Source organism: Perognathus longimembris, chromosome 3, assembly GCF_023159225.1.
Source record: "Perognathus longimembris pacificus isolate PPM17 chromosome 3, ASM2315922v1, whole genome shotgun sequence".
NCBI lineage: Eukaryota > Metazoa > Chordata > Mammalia > Rodentia > Heteromyidae > Perognathus > Perognathus longimembris.
This window is the reverse complement of record NC_063163.1, coordinates 60,170,392-60,189,604: the sequence shown is the minus strand read 5'-3', so window position 1 is coordinate 60,189,604 and position 19,213 is coordinate 60,170,392. Positions and strand designations below refer to the sequence as shown.

Sequence of the window (19,213 nt, the reverse complement as noted above, 5' to 3'; positions counted from 1 at the left end):
TTTAACTCTGTTACTTGGGCCTGTTGTAAGGCAGAGCATCATGGTCAGGAGTGCATGGCAGACCAATGATATTCACTTCAGGGCCAAAAAACAAAAGAAAGAAGAGTGTCTGAGGTCAAATGATCATCCTTCAACTCAAACTCCCAATGATTTGTAAAGACTTTTCACTAGACACCACCTCTTAAAGGTTCCACTACCTCTCAGTAGCTTCAAGATTGGAACAAAGTCTGGGCACTGTGCCTAGCTCTTCAGCTCAAGGATAATGCTCTACCACTTTATATACAGTGCCACTTGCAGTTTTCTGGTGGTTAATTAGAGAGAAGAGTCTCATGGACTTTCCTGCCTAGGCTGGCTTTGAACCATAATCCTCAGACATCAGCCTCCTGAGTAGCTAGGATTACAGGTGTGAGCCACCGACACCCAGCAACAAATCCTTTAATATGTGGACATTTCTAGGACACTTAAGATCCAGACTTAAGATCCCTCTTGATAGAAAATCAGCAACTTTGAACTCAAAAACCACCCTGGATCTATTTAGCTCCTTCCTATCCTAGTTGCATGGTCTTCCCAGTTGCCTTCTATGTGAAATAACCAAGATACCCCCATAGACTTCCTTTCTCTCCATACTACGTGTTTTGTTGATAAAAGGCCAACTTTCTTTTCTTTTTTTTGGCCAGTCCTGGGCCTTGGACTCAGGGCCTGAGCACTGTCCCTGGCTTCCTTTTGCTCAAGGCTAGCACTCTGCCACTTGAGCCACAGCGCCACTTCTGGCCGTTTTCTGTATATGTGGTGCTGGGGAATCAAACCCAGGGCCTCATGTATACGAGGCAAGCTCTCTTGCCACTAGGCCATATCCCCAGCCCAAAAGGCCAACTTTCTTGATGACTTGAATGACATATAGACCTGAGATGCAGCCACAAGCTCATCCAAGGCTGGTTATGTTTCTGTTCCCTGTTCTTATATTATCTTTGTTGATGTAGAAGATTGGAAGAGTAAATGATGGCCTCATTAGGTGGCATTCCACACCAGTGGATGAATAATTGCATAAAGGATAATTGCTGTAATTATAGAGATGAGTAATTCATGCAGAGGTTTACCAGTTCACAATTTGAACTGCATAATTTCTGATATTCTAATGCTTGTTTTCATGTTGTCTGGTCTTCTACTCTGATAAAACACTGCATTATTAATAGGGATGTATTTGAGAATTGTAGATTTATAGTCACAAATCTCTTCCTGGAGGAGTTGAGGAATCATGAAATATGGGCATCATGCTTTAATCCATGGTTAAAACAGTCCCTCTCATGTAGGGGCTGCTTTTATCTTTCTCTTCTGTGATATGCTTAAGCATTGTCCAGCTCTGGTAGACTTTCTGCTCCTAGGATTCCTTATCTGAAATTCTTCTGCCCTGACTGTTCTTCAAATAAATTTCCATCTCTAGGTAGAGATAAAGAAATACCTCTTCTTTCTTCTTGGTCTGGCCCTCTTCCTGGCCTTTATTAGTGACCCACTAATTTTCTTTCTCTTCTATAGAAGCAGAGTTTACAGAACATTCCCTTGGCAGTCCTAGGTTGCACATGATGTACAGCAAAGCACAAATGGGAGTCCTACTAGTGCTCTGATTTATTGGGAAGATACCCTCAAAGACAAGTGACTAGCTTAATTCCATTTATCCTTCAGCAGGTCATATGATCCCCTGAAGGGTTTGTTCATATGGTTCTCAGTGAGCTGGGTGATTGCAAATAGACTGTGTTTTAAGTTAGTTTAGAGTTGTGTATTTCATCTGTGAAGTTGGCAAACACTTGAAAGCCACAGGCTACTGTTTTCTGAAAGCTTCTTTGCACATGAGCATCAAATGTATGGATTGGACTTGGAGATTGTTCAATAACTGCCTTTTTTTTTTCTGGCACTGAGGCTTGAACTCAAGGCCTGGGCACTGTCTTTTAGCTTTTGTGTCCAAGGCTGGTGCTCTAACACTTGAGCCACAGCTTTACTTCTGAATTTTTGGTAGTTAACTGGAGAAAAGAATCTGAAGGACTTTCCTGCCTGGGCTGGCTTTGAAGCACAATCTTCAGATTTCAGCCTCCCGAGTAGCGAGGACGTCAGAATGAGCTACCAGCAAGGCAATAACTGCTTTATTAATGCAACAGAAAGTGAAGTGCAACTGTTTGCCACTGGAAGGATGCTGATCCTCACAATTCTTCTCTTTTCTCTCATAGAGTATCTCCTCTGCAAAAATCCGAGATAGTGGATGTGGTGAAGAAGCGGGTAAAAGCCATCACCCTCGCTATCGGAGATGGTGCCAACGATGTCGGGATGATCCAGACAGCCCATGTGGGTGTAGGGATCAGCGGCAATGAGGGCATGCAGGCCACCAACAACTCGGATTACGCCATTGCCCAGGTCAGCCATGTGGTGATCAGCTAGTCCTGTGCCAGGCTTCAGAACTTGGTACTTGATCTATAGTTCTGTCCCAAGAACTGTACCCCACTCTTTTGAGATGATCTGCTAGAATATTCAGCTTTCCCCTGTTGTTTTGATCTTATATCAATATAAGGCTTCCTCTTGGCAATTGTGTTTGCTTTGGCCAGTCACGGTCAAAGCTGGTCCTACGATTCTGTCATCCAGATGATGTGTTTGCTTTTCCTGACAGATAGGCCTTGGTGCTTGCTGCTGCTGCTGCTCCTCCTCCTCCCACTCCTTCTCCTCCTGCTTCTTCTTTTGTGCTTATACTGGGGCTTGAACTCAGGGCCTGAGCACCATCCATTCCTTAGCTTTTTTTACTCAAGGCTGGTGCTCCATCACTTGAGTAATACCTCCACTTCTGGATTTTAGGTGGTTAATTTGGAAATGAGAGTTTCACAGACTTTTCTGCTGGTGCTGGTATACCATGATCCTCAGATCTCAGCCTCCTGTGGCAGCTACGATTATAGTCATGTGCCACCAGTGTTCAGTGTCTGCAGTTCCTTGTATGTATACTCAGCTGCAGAACAGCTATGCTCATATCCCCCATTCTCTACCATGCCCTCCAGGAATCTCTTTACTTCAAGAAGGTGCTGGCATGTGGTGGTCAGACATTTAAGGTCAGGGAAAAGCAGTGATTTACATTGCCCTACCCTCCAGTCATTGTGACTGGGGCACCACCCAGGACCACAGCTGTGAGGTGAATTGCTGAGAGCCTAGGCCAGGGTTGGGTTATCCCAGCCCTGTGATCAATAACAAACCACCTCCTATAGTCTGGTCAAGTTCATTCCATTCCTCTCTGAAGTGAGCATTGCATTCAGAGGCTCCTGATGAACGTTGTGGTTATTGCACAGATGGTCTGGGGATGAGAGAAAGACATCCATAAATGAAGAAGAGCCAGCCCCGTGACCCCTTGTGGGACATATCTAGGTCATCTGGCATGCTGATGAGTCAGAAATCTAGATGTCCCAGGGAGTACAGAACATTTCCTCCTATCTCTAGATTACAGTGTTTATGGCTAAATGTCTGACTGTTAGCTGGTTAGTGAGAACTTCCCCCAAACTTCTAGATTTAGCTTTTAAAGAATGCAATGACCACCAACAATGAAGTAGGGTTCCCTTTTGGCCACATCCCCTCCAACAATTGTTATTGTTAGTTTTCTTGATATATGACATTCTTACTGGGGTGAGATGGAATCTCAATGTTGTTTTGATTTGCATTTCTTTTATGGCCAGCGATGTAGAGCATTTTTTCATATGTCTCTTGGCCATTCTCATTTCCTCATCAGAGAAGTCTCTTTGTAAGTCTTTAGCCCACTTGATGAAGGGGCTGTTGGTTCTTTGCGGTTTTGTTTTGGAAGAAGGTAATTTTTTTAGTTCTGCATATATTTTAGATATGAGGCCTTTGTTGAATGTCCGGTAAAGATCTTCTCCCAGTCTGTGGGCTTTCTGTTTATCTTGCAAGCTATGTCCTTTGCCATGCAGAAGCTCTGTAGTTTGATGCAGTCCCATTTGTCCAACCTTTCTTTGATTTGTAGCCTTTCTGGGTCATTGTTAAGGAAGTTCCGTCCTTTGCCAAGGAGCCCAAGTGTTTCTCCTACTCCTTCCTTTAGTGTTTTCAGGGTGTCTGTTCTGGCAAGCAGTATGGAAATTCCTCAGAAGGCTAAATATAGAACTCCCCTATGACCCAGCAGCCCCACTTTTGGGTATCTATCCAAAAGACCACAAACAAAATCATAGTAATGCCACCAGCACAACAGTGTTCATCGCAGCACAATTTGTCATAGCGAGAAGCTGGAACCAACCCAGATGCCCCTCAGTAGACGAATGGATCAGGAAAATGTGGTACATATACACAATGGAATTTCATGCCTCTATCAGAAAGAATGACATTATCCCATTTGTAAGGAAATGGAAGGACTTGGAAAAAATTATACTAAGTGAAGTGAGCCAGACCCAAAGAAACATGGACTCTATGGTCTCCCTTATTGGGAATAATTAGTACAGGTTTAGGCAAGTTATAGCAGAGCATCACAAGGCCCAATAGCTATACCCTTATGAACACATAAGATGATGCTAAGTGAAATGAACTCCATGTTATGGAAACAATTGTTTTATCACAGTTGTAACTACTTTCAACGTCCCATGTGTATCTGTAGCTTCTATTATTGATGATATTCTTGTATCACCTTCCTGTGGTTGTACCTACACTATCTCTGTAATCTTATCTGAGTATATTGGAACTGTGTATACTGGTATTGGAAGTAGGAAATTGAAAGGGAATACCAAAATTGAGAGACACAGGGTAAAAAAAAGACAAACAACTACAAAAGCAATACTTGCAAAACTGTTTGGTGTAAGTGAACTGAACACCTCCGGGGGAGGGGTGGGGGGAGGGAAAGGGGGAGGAGGGAGGGGGATATGAGGGACAAGGTAACAAACAGTACAAGAAATGTATCCAGTGCCTAACGTATGAAACTGTAACCTCTCTGTACATCAGTTTGATAATAAATTTTGAAAAAAAAAAAAAAGAATGCAATGACCAGCTAGGTGCCTGTGGCTCTCACTGGTAATCCTAGCTACTCAAGAGGCTAAGATATAAGGATTGAAATACAAAGCCATCCAGGGCAGAAAAATTCATGAGACCTTTTATCTCCAATTAACCACCCAAGAGCCAGAAGTGGAAATATGGCTCAAGAGACAGGGCACCAACCTTGAGCAAAAAAGCTAAGGGACAGAGCACCCAGGCCCTGCATTCAAGCCCCAGGACCAGCACAAACACAAACACACACACACACACACACACACACACACACACACACACACACACACAATCTGCATTAGCCTTAATCACATGATTCCAGTGAATAGTGGTTTTGCAGCCTCAAGACTTGTAGGCCGGTTCCCAGAAGCTTTGGGTTTCTCTACGCTCAAAGGAGGGCTTGGCGTTAGATCACCTCTTACATTTTACAGAAAAAAAATCTACAGGGCTCTGAGAAGTACTTGTAATTAATTTTGTTCCTCGATGGATTTAAAATCCCTAAATCATCAAAGAAATTCCCAAGGAACAACAATGGAAGGGGTGACATCGATCAAGATGCATATGAATTGATTTATTGAGATGAATTCCTTTGATAACTACTACAAGATTAAAAAAAAATAAGACATGTGTCAGTGGCTAATACATGTCATCTTAGCTATTCAGGAGACTGAGATCTGAAAATCAATATTTGAAACCAGTCCAGGCAAGAAGTTCCAAGAGACTCTTTTCTCCAAATAACCAGCAAAATCCAGAAGTGGAGGTATAGGGCACAGTGTCCAGACCCTGAGTATAAGCCCCAAGACTGGCACACACACAAAAAAGAGGGTAATAAAAAGCTAATTTAAAAAAAATTAATTCCTGAAGTGGATAGAAGAAATTCGAATTTTACAGTTGGGAAAACTGGAGCTCCGTTGCATGGAGTGACCCACCTCAGGTCCAAGCATATGTTCAAGTTCGTTGAAAGACAGTGTGAACTTGGGGGCTGCCGCACACACCTGCCCATGTGCTTTCCCCAGTACACAGGCCTGTGGGAATCACATTTCCTGTTAGCCGTCAGCAATTGTGGATGTTATATACTCCAGCGTTATTAAATACTTGAGTTATAACATCATATGACTGCAAGGGATCTTAAGAGGTTTCCTAGGAGTTCCAGGCAAATATTTGCCTGTCTTTTCCTTTAAAATGTCTAGGGAAGGGAGATTCCATGAGTTGCTTTATTGAAAGCTCATATTAACAGAAAGTGGTATCTGAGCAATTGTTCTTATCTAATAGAAAGCATCAAAGAAAGGTGGAAAGTTTTAGAAGTCCATTTGGGGGTTTCTCTAGTGTCTCCATGGTAAGTCACCTCTGCTGAATGAGCCAATGGAGACTACATGTATCCTTTGGATCTATCTTGCCCTGTCCTCTGTTCCTGTGCATAATTGGGATAGGATACTATTATTCAGGGCTGACTTTGTTCCAGCCTTCCCTCCTACCCTCTACTTAACACTGAGATTCTAGCTTCTTAATTACTACACCAGAAACGTCATGTTTGGATGAATTCCTTTGCCTCATTGAACAAACATGTCTGCTTTTAAGCTTTGTTTTGTTTTGCTTGTTATGCCAGGACTGGAGCTTGAAATCAGCCTTCCTCATTGCTTTGACTTGTTTGTTTGTTTTTATTCAAGTCTTGCACTCTATTTTTTATTTTTATTTTTGCTGGTTAATTAGAGATAAGAGTCACTCATATTTGTCTGCCTGGGCTGGCTTCAAATTGATATTTTCAGATCCTAGCCTCTCAAGTAGCTAGGATTACAGGGGAGAACCACTATAACCTGTCTTTTTGAGGGTATGTGTGTGTGTGTGCGCGTGCACACACACACATACACACAAGCACAATGTGTTTTGTGCCACCCCTGAGGCTTGAACTCAGGGCCTGGGTAGTGTTCCTGAGCTTATTTTGCTTTATTATGTGAGCCACAACTCCACTTTCAACCTTTTTGGTGGTTAATTGGAGATAGGAGTCTCATAAGGTGGCTTTGAACCACAATCCTCAGGTCTGAGTAGCTAGTATTACAGGTCTGAGCCACCCATGCCCGGCACTGTGTTTTTATATGCTCACTTTGATCTAGACAAATGCACTTTTTAATGCTGCTCCTATGGCTTGAACTCAATGCCTGAGTACTGTGAGCTATTTTGCTCAAGGCTAGCACTCTTACAACTTGAGTCACAGCTCCAGTTCTAGCTTTTTGAAGATGAGAGTCTCATGGACTTTCCTGCCCAAGCTGGCTTTGTTTTTTTTTTGTTTTTTTTGTTTGGTTTTTTTTGGCCAGTCCTGGGCCTTGGACTCAGGGCCTGAGCACTGTCCCTGGCTTCTTCCCGCTCAAGGCTAGCACTCTGCCACTTGAGCCACAGCGCCGCTTCTGGCCGTTTTCTGTATATGTGGTGCTGGGGAATCGAACCTAGGGCCTCGTGTATCCGAGGCAGGCACTCTTGCCACTAGGCTATATCCCCAGCCCCCTCTTTTTTTTTTTTTTTTTTTTTGGCCAGTCCTGGGCCTTGGACTCAGGGCCTGAGCACTGTCCCTGGCTTCTTCCCGCTCAAGGCTAGCACTCTGCCACTTGAGCCACAGCGCCGCTTCTGGCCGTTTTCTGTATATGTGGTGCTGGGGAATCGAACCTCGTGTATCCGAGGCAGGCACTCTTGCCACTAGGCAATATCCCCAGCCCCTGCCCAAGCTGGCTTTGAACTGTGATCTTCAGATCTCAGCTTCCTGAGTTACTAGGACTATAGGCGTTGAGACACTTGCACCTGGCTAAGAAATGCATTTTTATTGCAATTTTGAGGAAGTGCTCTGTAAGCAAATGGATACATATCTCAAAGACTTTTGCTCCAGAAATTTGCACAGTGGGGGTAGTTTTGGTTTTATTTCTTTGTGCTGCCTGCCCTGTGCTTTCACACACAGGCCTGCCCCTGAGGACCTCTTTTGTCCCCTTCACCTCATCAATGTGGACTGCATGGTGGTTATGATGGTGTGCCTGCAGCCCTGGGCTTCCTGTTCTCCCAGTGAATCATGTCTGCCCCCTGCCTTCTTAATGTTCCCTGAACAGTCTTTTGAAGACAACATTTTGATTTAGGATATTTAAAAAAAAATTTTCTTGGAAACAAATCATTGTAGCGCTCAAGCTGTAGCTTTCAGGATGACTGAAGCAGATGTTCTTGGTGCCCATTGATATTTAACACCAGGGCAACCAGGTCAAATGCAAACTTCCCTTATATTTGTCTAGGTAGTAATTTTTATGATCCCTCCTTCCCCTTCGGAATCCTTAATGAGCTTTTATGGGGAGGCTTGTTTTCCATATATACTCACTATCATTTTAACTTGCCCTCCAGATTCAGAGTATGGGGATGAATGGCTGTGCCTTCCCTGATTATCTAGGAAGCACTTGAAATGTACCTTTACCTGGGACATAATCCTTCTGTACTAATGGGGATTAGTGTATACTTTCTTCTTGCAAGGAAATGTTTTTTGAAGCATAACAGGTTTTATCCTGAATAGCTAGGATTACAGGTGAGAGTCACTGGCACCTGGACATGTGTATCTATTTTTTTTTAAGGCACTGTTGCATGAGTATCCCCATTCCTGTCCCTTGATCCTATGGGCACCATAAAATCTGTGATTTGATTATATAGTCAGATGGCTTCTGTCTGTCTGTCTGTCTCTTCCTTTCCTTCCCTTTTTTCCCCTTTCTTTTTCTTTCTTCTCTTTCTTTCTTGCCCCTCCCTCCTTCCTTCCCTCCCTCCTTCCCTCCCTCCCTCCCTCCCTCCCTCCCTCCCTCCCTCCCTCCCTCCCTCCCTCCCTCAACTCCTCCTTCCCTCCTCTCCTTCTGTGTCTCACAGACTTTTCTGCTTGGCCTAACTTCAAACTGCAGACCTCAGATCTCAGCCTTCTGAGTAGCTAGGATTACAGGCATGAGCCACTGGTGCCCTGCTGTGTGTGTGTGTGTGTGTGTGTGTGTGTGTGTGTGTGTGTGTGTGTGTGTGTGTGTCCAAGCACCAATTCTAGGACTTGAATCTGGGCCTGGTTGTTCAACCAAAAAGCTCGAGCTCTTTGGCGCAAAGCTAATGTTCTACCAATTGAGCCACAGCTCCACTTCCTGCTTTCTGGGCAGTTAGCTGGAGGTAAAATTCTCATAGGCTTTCCTGCTTGGTCTGGCCTTGAACCTAGATCCTCAGATCTCAGCTTCCTGAGTAGCTAGGATTATAGGCATGAGCCACTAGCACCTGGCTTGGTGACCTTCTTATAATGTGGTGAAAACCATTAGCTTAAATAAAATTTCATGAAATGGCAATGAGAACAGAAGCTTGTTTCTGAAAATTTATTATCTGGCTGATTCAAGAGATTTTCTTTGTTCTCCATGTCCTGAAAGTTTCTTCTATAGAAATAGTTCCCTTGGATTGCCTCCAGAATTTACTTTTCTCTCCTTGTCTTCTGTTTTCTACTCATCAGGACCTTTATTACTTTTTTTTTCTTGTCTTGGGGGCTTGAACTCAGGGTCTGGATCTTGTCCCTGGACTTCTTTTGCTCAAAAATAGCAGTCTACTTCTAAACACAGCTCCACTTACAGCTTTTTTTTTTTTTTTTGGTAGTTTATTGGATAAGAGATAAGAGTCTCACAGGCTTTCCTGCTCAGGCTAGCTTTGATCCACCATCCTCAGATCTCAGCCTCATGAATAGCTAGGAGTATTGGTGTGAGTCACTGATGCCTGACCTTTTAATATCTTTTCTTTCCTCAGTAACAAGCTCTTCTGAACTTTGTTGCTTTTTCTTTTCAGTTTTCCTACCTGGAGAAGCTCCTTCTGGTCCATGGAGCCTGGAGCTACAACCGGGTGACCAAGTGCATACTATACTGTTTCTATAAGAATGTGGTCCTCTACATCATTGAGGTAACAAATGGGTGCTTTCCAGCTTGGGGGTGGGGTGGACAGGCCTCTCCTGAGGATATCTGGGAGCATTAAACAAGCAAGAATATTATTAATGCAAAAGCAAAAACACTGTTGGAACTTCTTGAAATCTGGGTCATACAGCTTCCTTTGGGGCTGGTTCTACCATCCCAGGTCTAGATCTTTGTGTGGAAAATCAAAGCCTTTTTACCATGTCCAGCATGCCTTCCTGCTCTGCCTTGCTCTGCTTTCTCCCTACTGGTCCTAGAAGGCTTCTGTGTGTACTGTGGTAGAATGTCACTGCCATTCATGAGATCCTCTTCCAAGGATGGTGTCAGACCAGTGTGATAAGCAGCAGAACTAGACTTTCTTGGTGGATGTGAAGACAATCCAGAGCCTGATTACTGCAGCCTGCCTGCCCTCCCTCCCTCCCTCCCTCCCTCCCTCCCTTTCCTCTCTCCCTCCCTCCCTCCCTCCCTCCCTCCCTCCCTCCCTCCCTCCCTCCCTCCCTCCCTCCTTCTTTCTTTCTCTCTCTCTCTCTCTCTCTCTCTTTCTTTCTTTCTTTCTTTCTTTCTTTCTTTCTTTATTGTGCTAGTTTTGGAGCTTGAGCTCAGGGCCTGGGCACTGTCCCTAAGCTTTTTTGCTTGAGACTACCATTCTTCCCCTTGAGCAAAGTTTCAGTACCAGCTTTTTAGTGGTTCGTTGGAAATAAAAGTCTCACATACTTACCTGCCCAGGTTGGCTTTGAACTGAAATTTTCAGATCTCAGCCTCCTGAGTAGCTGGGATAATGGATATGAGTTGCTGGCTCTCAGCTTCCTGCTATGCTTCTTATGGAATCTGTGTGTCTCTGAGTACTCCTTCACTGCTCCTAGGATATTTGGCCACTGACGCTTATGTGAGTAGGGCATGGGAACACAGGGGACAGGGAAGACCAAATCCAGAAAGATAATTTAAAATATCTCAGTGACTTTATATTCTGTTGTCTAACTATTTTTCAAGATGTTGATTCACTCATAAGTAAGGTTTGGGCCCAGGGTGTGGCCCAGAAGATGTACAGAAGGCATTTAATGTTTGATATTTATGGAATTGAACATCTTCTTCTCCTTAAGCTTAGCTCTGCTATTAAGGTATAGCTTTTAAAAGAATTAAAGGCCTGGGTTCTGTCCTTGAGCTTTTATGTTGAAGGCTAGCACTCTACCCCCGGAGCCATAGCTCCACTTCTGGCCTTTTGGTTGTTCATGGGAGATAAGAGTCTCATAGATTTTCCTGCCTGGCCTGGCTTCAAACCACCACATTCAGATCTCAGCCTCCTAAGTAGCAATAATTTAAGACATGAGCCACCAGCCTCTGGCCAGATGCAGCTTGTGAAGCCATCATGGGGAATGGATTTCCAAATGAGTTTAGAAAAGGAACAGGCAGTTACTCTGTGGAGCAAACTTAATTGTTCATGATGTTTTTATATCTCCTTCTTTTATGGTTTGAGTTCTCAATTCTTAGAAAAAATAATAACTAAGTAACATACTAATACTAACATTTCCAATACAGTCTCTTAAAGATCTCAATTCAGATAATTTAATACATGGCTTACTAGTGTTAATTGTGACTAACAACATCTTGATCAACTTGTTTAACTTTTTGTGAATGAGTTCATCATACATACAACTTTACATAAGTTATCTGATAGCTAAACTATGAAAGAGTGATTTAATGAGTTGTGTAAGTTGTTGACTGTACAAGACTACCCAGCCAAAGGTGTACATGGGACAGAGAAATAGCTGTTCTTTTCTCCATTCCCCAATCTTCTTAGAGCCCTAATTTACACAAAGGGCAGCCTCTTTGTCAAGTTGTGTAGCCAGGATCTAAACGCACTAGCAACAAAGGTGGCTTTTGGGAAGTCACATAGAAAATAGAGGTGTGATTCAATGAATAGAACTTTGAGCAAAACAGCCAAGCTAGAGAGTATGAGGGCCTGGTTCAAGCCCCATACTGGTACATATGCACACACATACACATACACCCCCCCACACACCACTATCATCACCACTACCACCACCACCAACACCAATAACAAAACAAGAACAACAGCAACAACAAAACAAGAACAAAAATCAACTCTGAACACTAGGAGCTACCTCAGTTATTAAAGAATTCTACAAGTGAACCACAGAGATCTGTTTAAGTTGTAAAATCTGTCCTGTTCTTCTTCATTTCTCTGCTTCATAGGAGATAAACCTATCTGCCTTTGTAAGCAGTGAAGTTATTACTCTAGAAAAAAAACATGCAACAGGACTTTGAGAGATTTGAAGATGTAAGATTTGAGATTAATTCAGAATAGGAAGGGTACAATAAATAATTGCAAAAAGTGTCAAATTTACTCATCTTACGTTGTAATATTTAAGTTTATCTTCTCCCAGTTGAGACAGAAAAGATATTTGTGTAATTTTAGAGTTGCTATCTTCTTCCTGCTCTCATTTTCACAATTTCCTTTTAGCACTTAAAGATGTCTGTCCCCTCTCCTCTTGCCAGATATTTTACATCCCACGATAGGAGTCACTCCTAAAAGTCACTTGGGTCATAGATAACAGTATAAAGGGCATTAGGATCGTGATTCCTATGTGCCATCCCAAGTTTTCCCAGAATGCTCAGTTCCTGCAGCTGCTGGCTTCACAAGGTTTCATCATAATCTGGTTTTCTTCACCATCAGCAGATTACAGATAGTCTAGACTTCATGCCGAGACATTCCAACTGGTGCTCCCAACCCTTTCACTTTCCAGAGCATCCCTGGGGCCCTTCTTAGTCATTTACACCTACTATCTTGCTTTTTATTTTATTCATTTTTTTTTAACTTCAAGTGGGTTGAGGCTGAAGAGAGGACAGTTTAGTCTCCCCGAAAAATACGATTTGGAACAAGGCCCTTCCAAATCCAATTAATTATCTGGATTTGAGCTAGGTAGTAATTATTAAATGATCTTCTCTAAATGGCTTTGCGAACATTCTTTATACAGTTGAAAAGAAGTGAAGAAAGTCCTCATTAGTCTGTGTTGAGCTTTCTGTTGAGTGTTTTTAGAAGACATTCATTGGAAAACTACAAAACAAAAACAAAAAACCCTTGCTGGGCATCAATGTTTCATAGCTATAATCTTAGCTACTTAATAGGCTGAGATTTGAGGATTGCACAGTTCAAAGCCATCCTGAGCAGAAAATTCAGTGAGATGCTTATCCCCAATTATCTACCAAAAGACCAGAAGTGGAGCTAAGGCTCAAGTAGTTGAGCACTAGCTTTGAACAAAAAAGTTCAAGGACAGTGCTTAGGTCTCAAGTTCAACCCCCAGGCTAAGGAAAGGAATAAAAAAGCAAACAATGAACAAAATGACCCTTGACCAAGCCTATGGCAAGAGCATTGATTCAGTCATTGCCTACTGGTACCAGCTTATTTGCCTACATTGCCATCTAATTCAAACATAATTTTAATAGTCACTAGTGGTTAATGCTTATAATCCTATCTACTCAGGAGGCTGAGTTCAGAGGATCTTGGTTGAAAGCTAGCCTAGGCAAAAAAAATCTGTGAGACTCTTATCTCCATTTTACCACCTAAAACCCAGAAGTGTAGATGTGGCTTGAGTAGTAGAGCACCATCTTTGGGCAAATAAGCTAATGGACAATTGCCCAGGCTCTGAGTTCAAGTCTCAATACCTGTACAAAAACATTTAAATTAAAAATGCTATTTTAGTGTGTTTTGAACTATGATATCAAAGCTTATTATAAGTTGATTTTTCTCTTGTGCAAAAAAATACTAAAAGTGAGAATAATTTAAACTCATTACTTATTTCTCCTAAGTGGCTTTCTCCTAACTCAAAGAAAGACCCTTTGCAATAGCCAATATGTTCTGATCTCAAATATCTTTTTAAATATTGTAACTACCAGTCATTTAAAAATGCAGTCTAAAAGCAATTTGGCAAATTAAATTACATGTGTGTAGGCTCTCTCTCTCTCTCTCTCTTTCTCTCTCTTTGTCTCTCACACACTCACACACACACATACACATGCTTTACAGCGTTAGCCATTATTATGAGGATCATTATATGATTTAAATTGCCAGTAAAGACTATAAGCCTGTGATGTAATGAAATCTACTCATTTGGTAGACTAACCTATAAAAATGAGTTTTTCTATCCAAGAAACACATGGACATGTTCTCATTGCTATATAGAACAAACCAGACATCCTCTACATTTACTTCCTTTTACATATTATTTGGCCTGACCTTTTTTTCTGTATATCTAAGCAGATAGATGTTTTTAGTTAAATGTTGTTATACTACTATATATTCTGTAATTCATGTTTCACAAAAAAGAGCATTTTGAGGCCATTTCCCTTTATTACAGTTTCAGAGTATAACATCACTGTGTGATGTCCTATAATATATTTAACCAATTCTTGCATTTAGTAAATGTAAATTGTCATCTCCAAACATACCAGCTTTCTCTCTAGTAAATATTTCACCCAAATGATGTCGATAGAATTAGACCACTTTGACCACAGTGCCTTGAATGTAACATGTACTCATTATAGGTATTTTTAAAAAATCTGTACAGCAGACTCTTTGTTGGGTCAGATTTTATTTAGCATTGGTTGAATGTGCTACACAAAATGTGTTCAGGTCAAAATCACCATTGGTTGAAGCAATCTAAAAAGTAAGAACTGTTGGGTACTGGTGGCTTACTCCTGCAATCCTAACTATTCAAGGAGGCTGAAATCTGAGGACCTCAGTTTGAAGCCAGCCTGGACAGGAAAGTCATGAGACTCTTATCTCTAGTTAACCACCAAAAAAAAAAAAAAAAAAAAAAAAAAAAAAAGCTGGAAGTAGAGCTGTGGCTTAAGTGGTAGAGCACCAGTATTGAACAAAAATAGCTTAGGGACAGCACCCAGACCCTGAGTTTAAGCTCCAGGACTAGCACAGAAAAAAAAAAAAAAAAGGCAGGGGGAACCAAAGCATGGAGTCTGTGGTTTCATGGTAATAATAAGTAGAACTGGAAATACATAAAACTTTTGCCTCCATCTCTTTGGATTTAATGTAGCACATTTTACCTTGATGATGGCAAAAAGGTGTACTTTCTCAACTATGTCTAAAGCATCCCTGTCTGGTTTTGACCTATAATCCCAAGGTCAGCCTCCTTGAGTAGTTTAGATTACAGGTGTGAATCAGCATCAGTGGGCTCCGTGGTTTATTCTTGACACAAAGGCATTTCATTATGACAAGAGATGAAATTTCAGATGGCTAAGCATTCCTCCTAGAGTCTGTGCATCAGGCTTGGCAGAGGTGCCTTTATGGATTCTGATAGGATTTGAGGGGCTCAATGAGCAGTTTCCAGCTGAATGTGAATGTGTGAATAGGTAAGAAGCAAAGTGAAAACTCAATTGACATAGAGGCCTTTCTGCAAAGCCTGTGACCTAAACATGCACACAAGCCATCCCTTTTCTTGTGGCCAACAACTCTGAGATAGGCAGAATGCTAAGACAGAGACTGATTCCAGCCCAGTGGAAGGGAAAGTGGGAGAGGTAAGGGTGGCATACACGTCCCATGGATGTGAACACAGGAAAGCCTATAGTGCCAACCTAACATCAAAGAGCATCCTGAATCATAAAACTCATGATTTCTTGGGTGGTTTTCCTTGTTTGCTAATAGTGTGTGTACGTGTGTTGGCTAGCTGGTACTCTACCACTTGAGCTACAGCTCCACTTCTGGATTTTTGCTATTTAATTGGAGATGAAAGTCTCATAGACTTCTCTGCCCAGGCTGTTTGAACTGTGATTCTCAGTTCTTAGTCTCTTGAGTAGCTAGGATTATTCCAGTGCCCTGCCTTGTACCAATAACTTCAGTGTAAAGTATTGATGGGAAAACTTCTTTGGAAAATTAACTTGAAACAATCTGAATTCTACTTCTATAGCTTCCACTCCATCAGACATTCTTTGGTGATGAGGGCAGGCTGAACAAAGACTGCTGTTGGAAGAGAGTGGGGAATTTAACTAAGAAGTCTCAAGGCTACAATACATTGTGGTGAGTGCTGGCTTACAGAGACCACCTGCATTGAGAACCTGAGGCTTTACAGGGTAGTGCTTTACAGGGAGAGTGGGTTGGGGCCTTTGGCTCCCAGGATGATATGAGCTAGCATTGAAGGGTGGGTAGGAACAGATCAGGTAAAAGGAAAAGTAATCTTAGCTACTCAGGATGCTGAGAGCCGAGGATTTAGTACAAAGCCAGCCTAGGCAGGAAAGTCCATGAGACTCTTATCCCTGATAAACCACCAAAAAGTTAGGAGTAGCAGTGTAGCTTAAATGGTAGACTGCTAGCCTTGAGTGAAAAAGTTAAGATTCGGGATCCAAGCCCCAGTACCTGCACAGAAAGAAAGCAAGCAAGAAAGAAAAGGAAGGGTAAGGACAGGAAATAGGATAGGAAAGGAAATAGGAGGAAAGGAAATAGGAAAGGAAAGGCAAGACAGGGGCAAGAGAAGGCAGATCTGTATGCCAGAGAGGCTAGCACCTGTCTTTCCCATTCAGACTCTGTGTTTTGATTTTAGCTTTGTGATAAATGTCAAAAGTTAGCTGAGCCCTGGGCCAGGCAAAGGAGTTTTATATTTCATCTGGAAGATGGCTGTAGAACTAGTTTGGCATGTGGCTTAGGAATGTTCTTTCAAAGGCCAGTTGGTTGGTGCTAATGGATAGAGTTAGGAGTTGATTAGCAAAAGGTGGACAGAGGGTTGGAGGGGGCTGGGAGGAGGTCAGTGTAAAGCCAGAGAAATACTAGCAGTCTAGAGGGATTCCTCAGCAAGATTCACAATCACTTTGAACTTTATAAAAATAGACTCTTGCTGCCTTAAACATGTGACAACGTATGCTTATTTTTAATGATGTTATTGCAGCTGCCTTACCTGAAAGGATCATTATAAAGAATTTTTTTTTAAGAAGCATTTAGGCATGGATGGTTTAAAAACTGAGTCTTTGAAACTCTATAAAATGTTTAAATCTCCTTGGGGGTAAAGTGGACATTGAGAAACAAAATTGACATAAAAAAACCCTTATTGAGTCATGTAAACTTTGAGAGGTCAGCCATGTAAACTTTGAGAGGTCAGCCAAGCATTGGAGCTATGCTTTATCTGGGCGGGCTCTCTCTCTCTCTCTCTCTCTCTCTCTCTCTCTCTCTCTCTCTCTCTCTTTCTCCCTCTCTCTCTCTCTTTCTCTCCCTCTCTCTCTTCCTCTCTTCCTCCCTCTCTCCGTGTATGTGTGTGTATGTGTGTGTATGTGTGTGTGTATGTCTCTTCTCTGTCTCTTTCTCTCTGGTGACTCTGTTTTTCTTTCTGCTTACTATTGGACAGAAACAAAATTAAGTCCCAGTATGGGAATCCCACATTTTTTTTAATACTGGTACAGGGCTTGAACTCAGGACTTCTTGCTATTACTTGCTTACTACTATTTTTTAGTAGAATATTTTTTATTCAGAAAAAATAAAGTTTTCCAACCACACAGGTGGGGGATAGGTAGGGAGGAAGTATTTTATTTGTCCATCTTGCCCCTTCCCTCACCCCAGATGGTTTAGGCAGCAATAAGGCATATTGGATAATATCCCTTGGCAGTCATGGTGACAGTGACATTGAAGGTGGGGGCTCTACCAGTACTCTTGGTACCAAGATCCATGATGATTCTCCCATCCTGTACCAATGAATCTCAGATCACAGAACATTTCTGGCCCCCAAATGTCAGCCCATTCATAAAAACCAGTCTGCCAACCAAACACCAACTTCAGAGTTTGCCTCTGGATGAGGAAGGAGACCTTTGGGGGCCTTCTCTTGAAAATTAGAAACTTTTTTTTGTAGGGGGGTGAGGAGGGTAGGTATACAACAGATGAACCAGCTCTCCTTTAATTACTCCAGGGAGCCTTTCTCTCCTCTACCCCTTACACCCTAAGCCCCTGCTTGCTTACTATTATTGTGGGGTTTTTTGGGGGGAGGGAAGGGGTTGGCTCAAAGTTGGTGGTTCAGCACTTGAGCCACAGTTCCACTTCCTGCTTTTTCATGGTTAATTCAAGATAGTTTTTAAAGTCTCAAGGACTCTTCTGCCTAGCCTGGCTTTGAACTGTCATCCTCAGATCTCAACCTTCTGAGTAGCTAGGATTACAGGTGTGACCCACCAGCTTCTATCCTACATTGTGCTTAAATACTATTGCACCTTGCTTCCCTCCTTCTTGCACTCAGCGACAGCACCCACAGATCCTAGAACTGGCTGCTTATAGTGTAGTACAATGTTTATTTAGCAATAAAGGACCATTCCTTTACAACTTTGCCCCCTACAGGGCAAGAAACACAAGGCTCTGTAGACAAATTGAACACACTGTAGTAGAGGTAGACCTGGGAGAATCTACTGTGTGTTTTGCTTTTTATTGTTTTTATTTGGTTTGTTTTTGTCTGGGTTTGTTTTTATTTGTTTTTAAGCTACTGCATAAGAGAGGATTGTTTAGGTATCATATTATAATATGTATTTCATTTTAAGAAATGCCTTTCTGATCTAAATTAGATCTTTCAGATAACTGCACCCTTCAAGTACTAGAAGTTAAGTATATATTAAATTTGTCCAACATTATCTTTTTTTTAATATATGTGCCAGTCATGGGGTTTAAACTTAGGGCCTGGGCACTGTCTCTTAGCTGTTTTTACTCAAGACTGGAGTTCTGCCACTTGGGCCACACTTCCACTTCTGGCTTTTTGGTGACTAACTGGAGATAAGTCTTACAGACTTTGTGACTGGGACTAGCTTCAAACCACGATCCTCACATCTCAGCCACCTGAGTAGCTAGAAGCTCAAGTGAGCCACCATCACCTGGTTTCAACTTTATCATCTTTTGGGAGAATGAAGGATAGTTTTTATTTCATTCTTTTCTATTGTCACTTAACTTTTATCTTGGCTAAAACTCTAAAATAGATTTAGCTGGGCATGGTGCTGCTGGCTCACACCTGTGATCCTAGCTACTCAGGAGGCTGAGATCTGAGAATCATGGTTTGAAGCCAGCCCAGGCAGGAAAGTCTGTGAGATTCGTATCTCCAGTTAACCACCAAAAAGCCAAAGTGGATCTGTGAGTCAAGTGGTAGAGTGTAGCTTTGAGCAAAAAAGCTCAGGGACAATGCCCAGGCCAGGAGTGCAAGCCCCAGGATTGGCCTGCATGTGTGTACACCCCACACACACCATACACACACACATACACACACACACACACACACAGATTTTTTCATTCT

General features: G+C 42.2%; 1 protein-coding gene across 1 annotated transcript in view; it reads left to right on the top strand.

Annotated features, from left to right (window-relative positions):
- The window catches only part of Atp8a2 (ATPase phospholipid transporting 8A2), a 412,827-nt gene that overhangs the window by 233,625 nt on the left and 159,989 nt on the right, over positions 1-19,213 (top strand). Inside the window, exons 25-26 of the mRNA XM_048341628.1 lie at positions 2,220-2,403; positions 9,820-9,930. Coding sequence (XP_048197585.1) covers positions 2,220-2,403; positions 9,820-9,930 — 295 coding nt within the window. The remainder of the gene's footprint in view (positions 1-2,219; positions 2,404-9,819; positions 9,931-19,213) is intronic.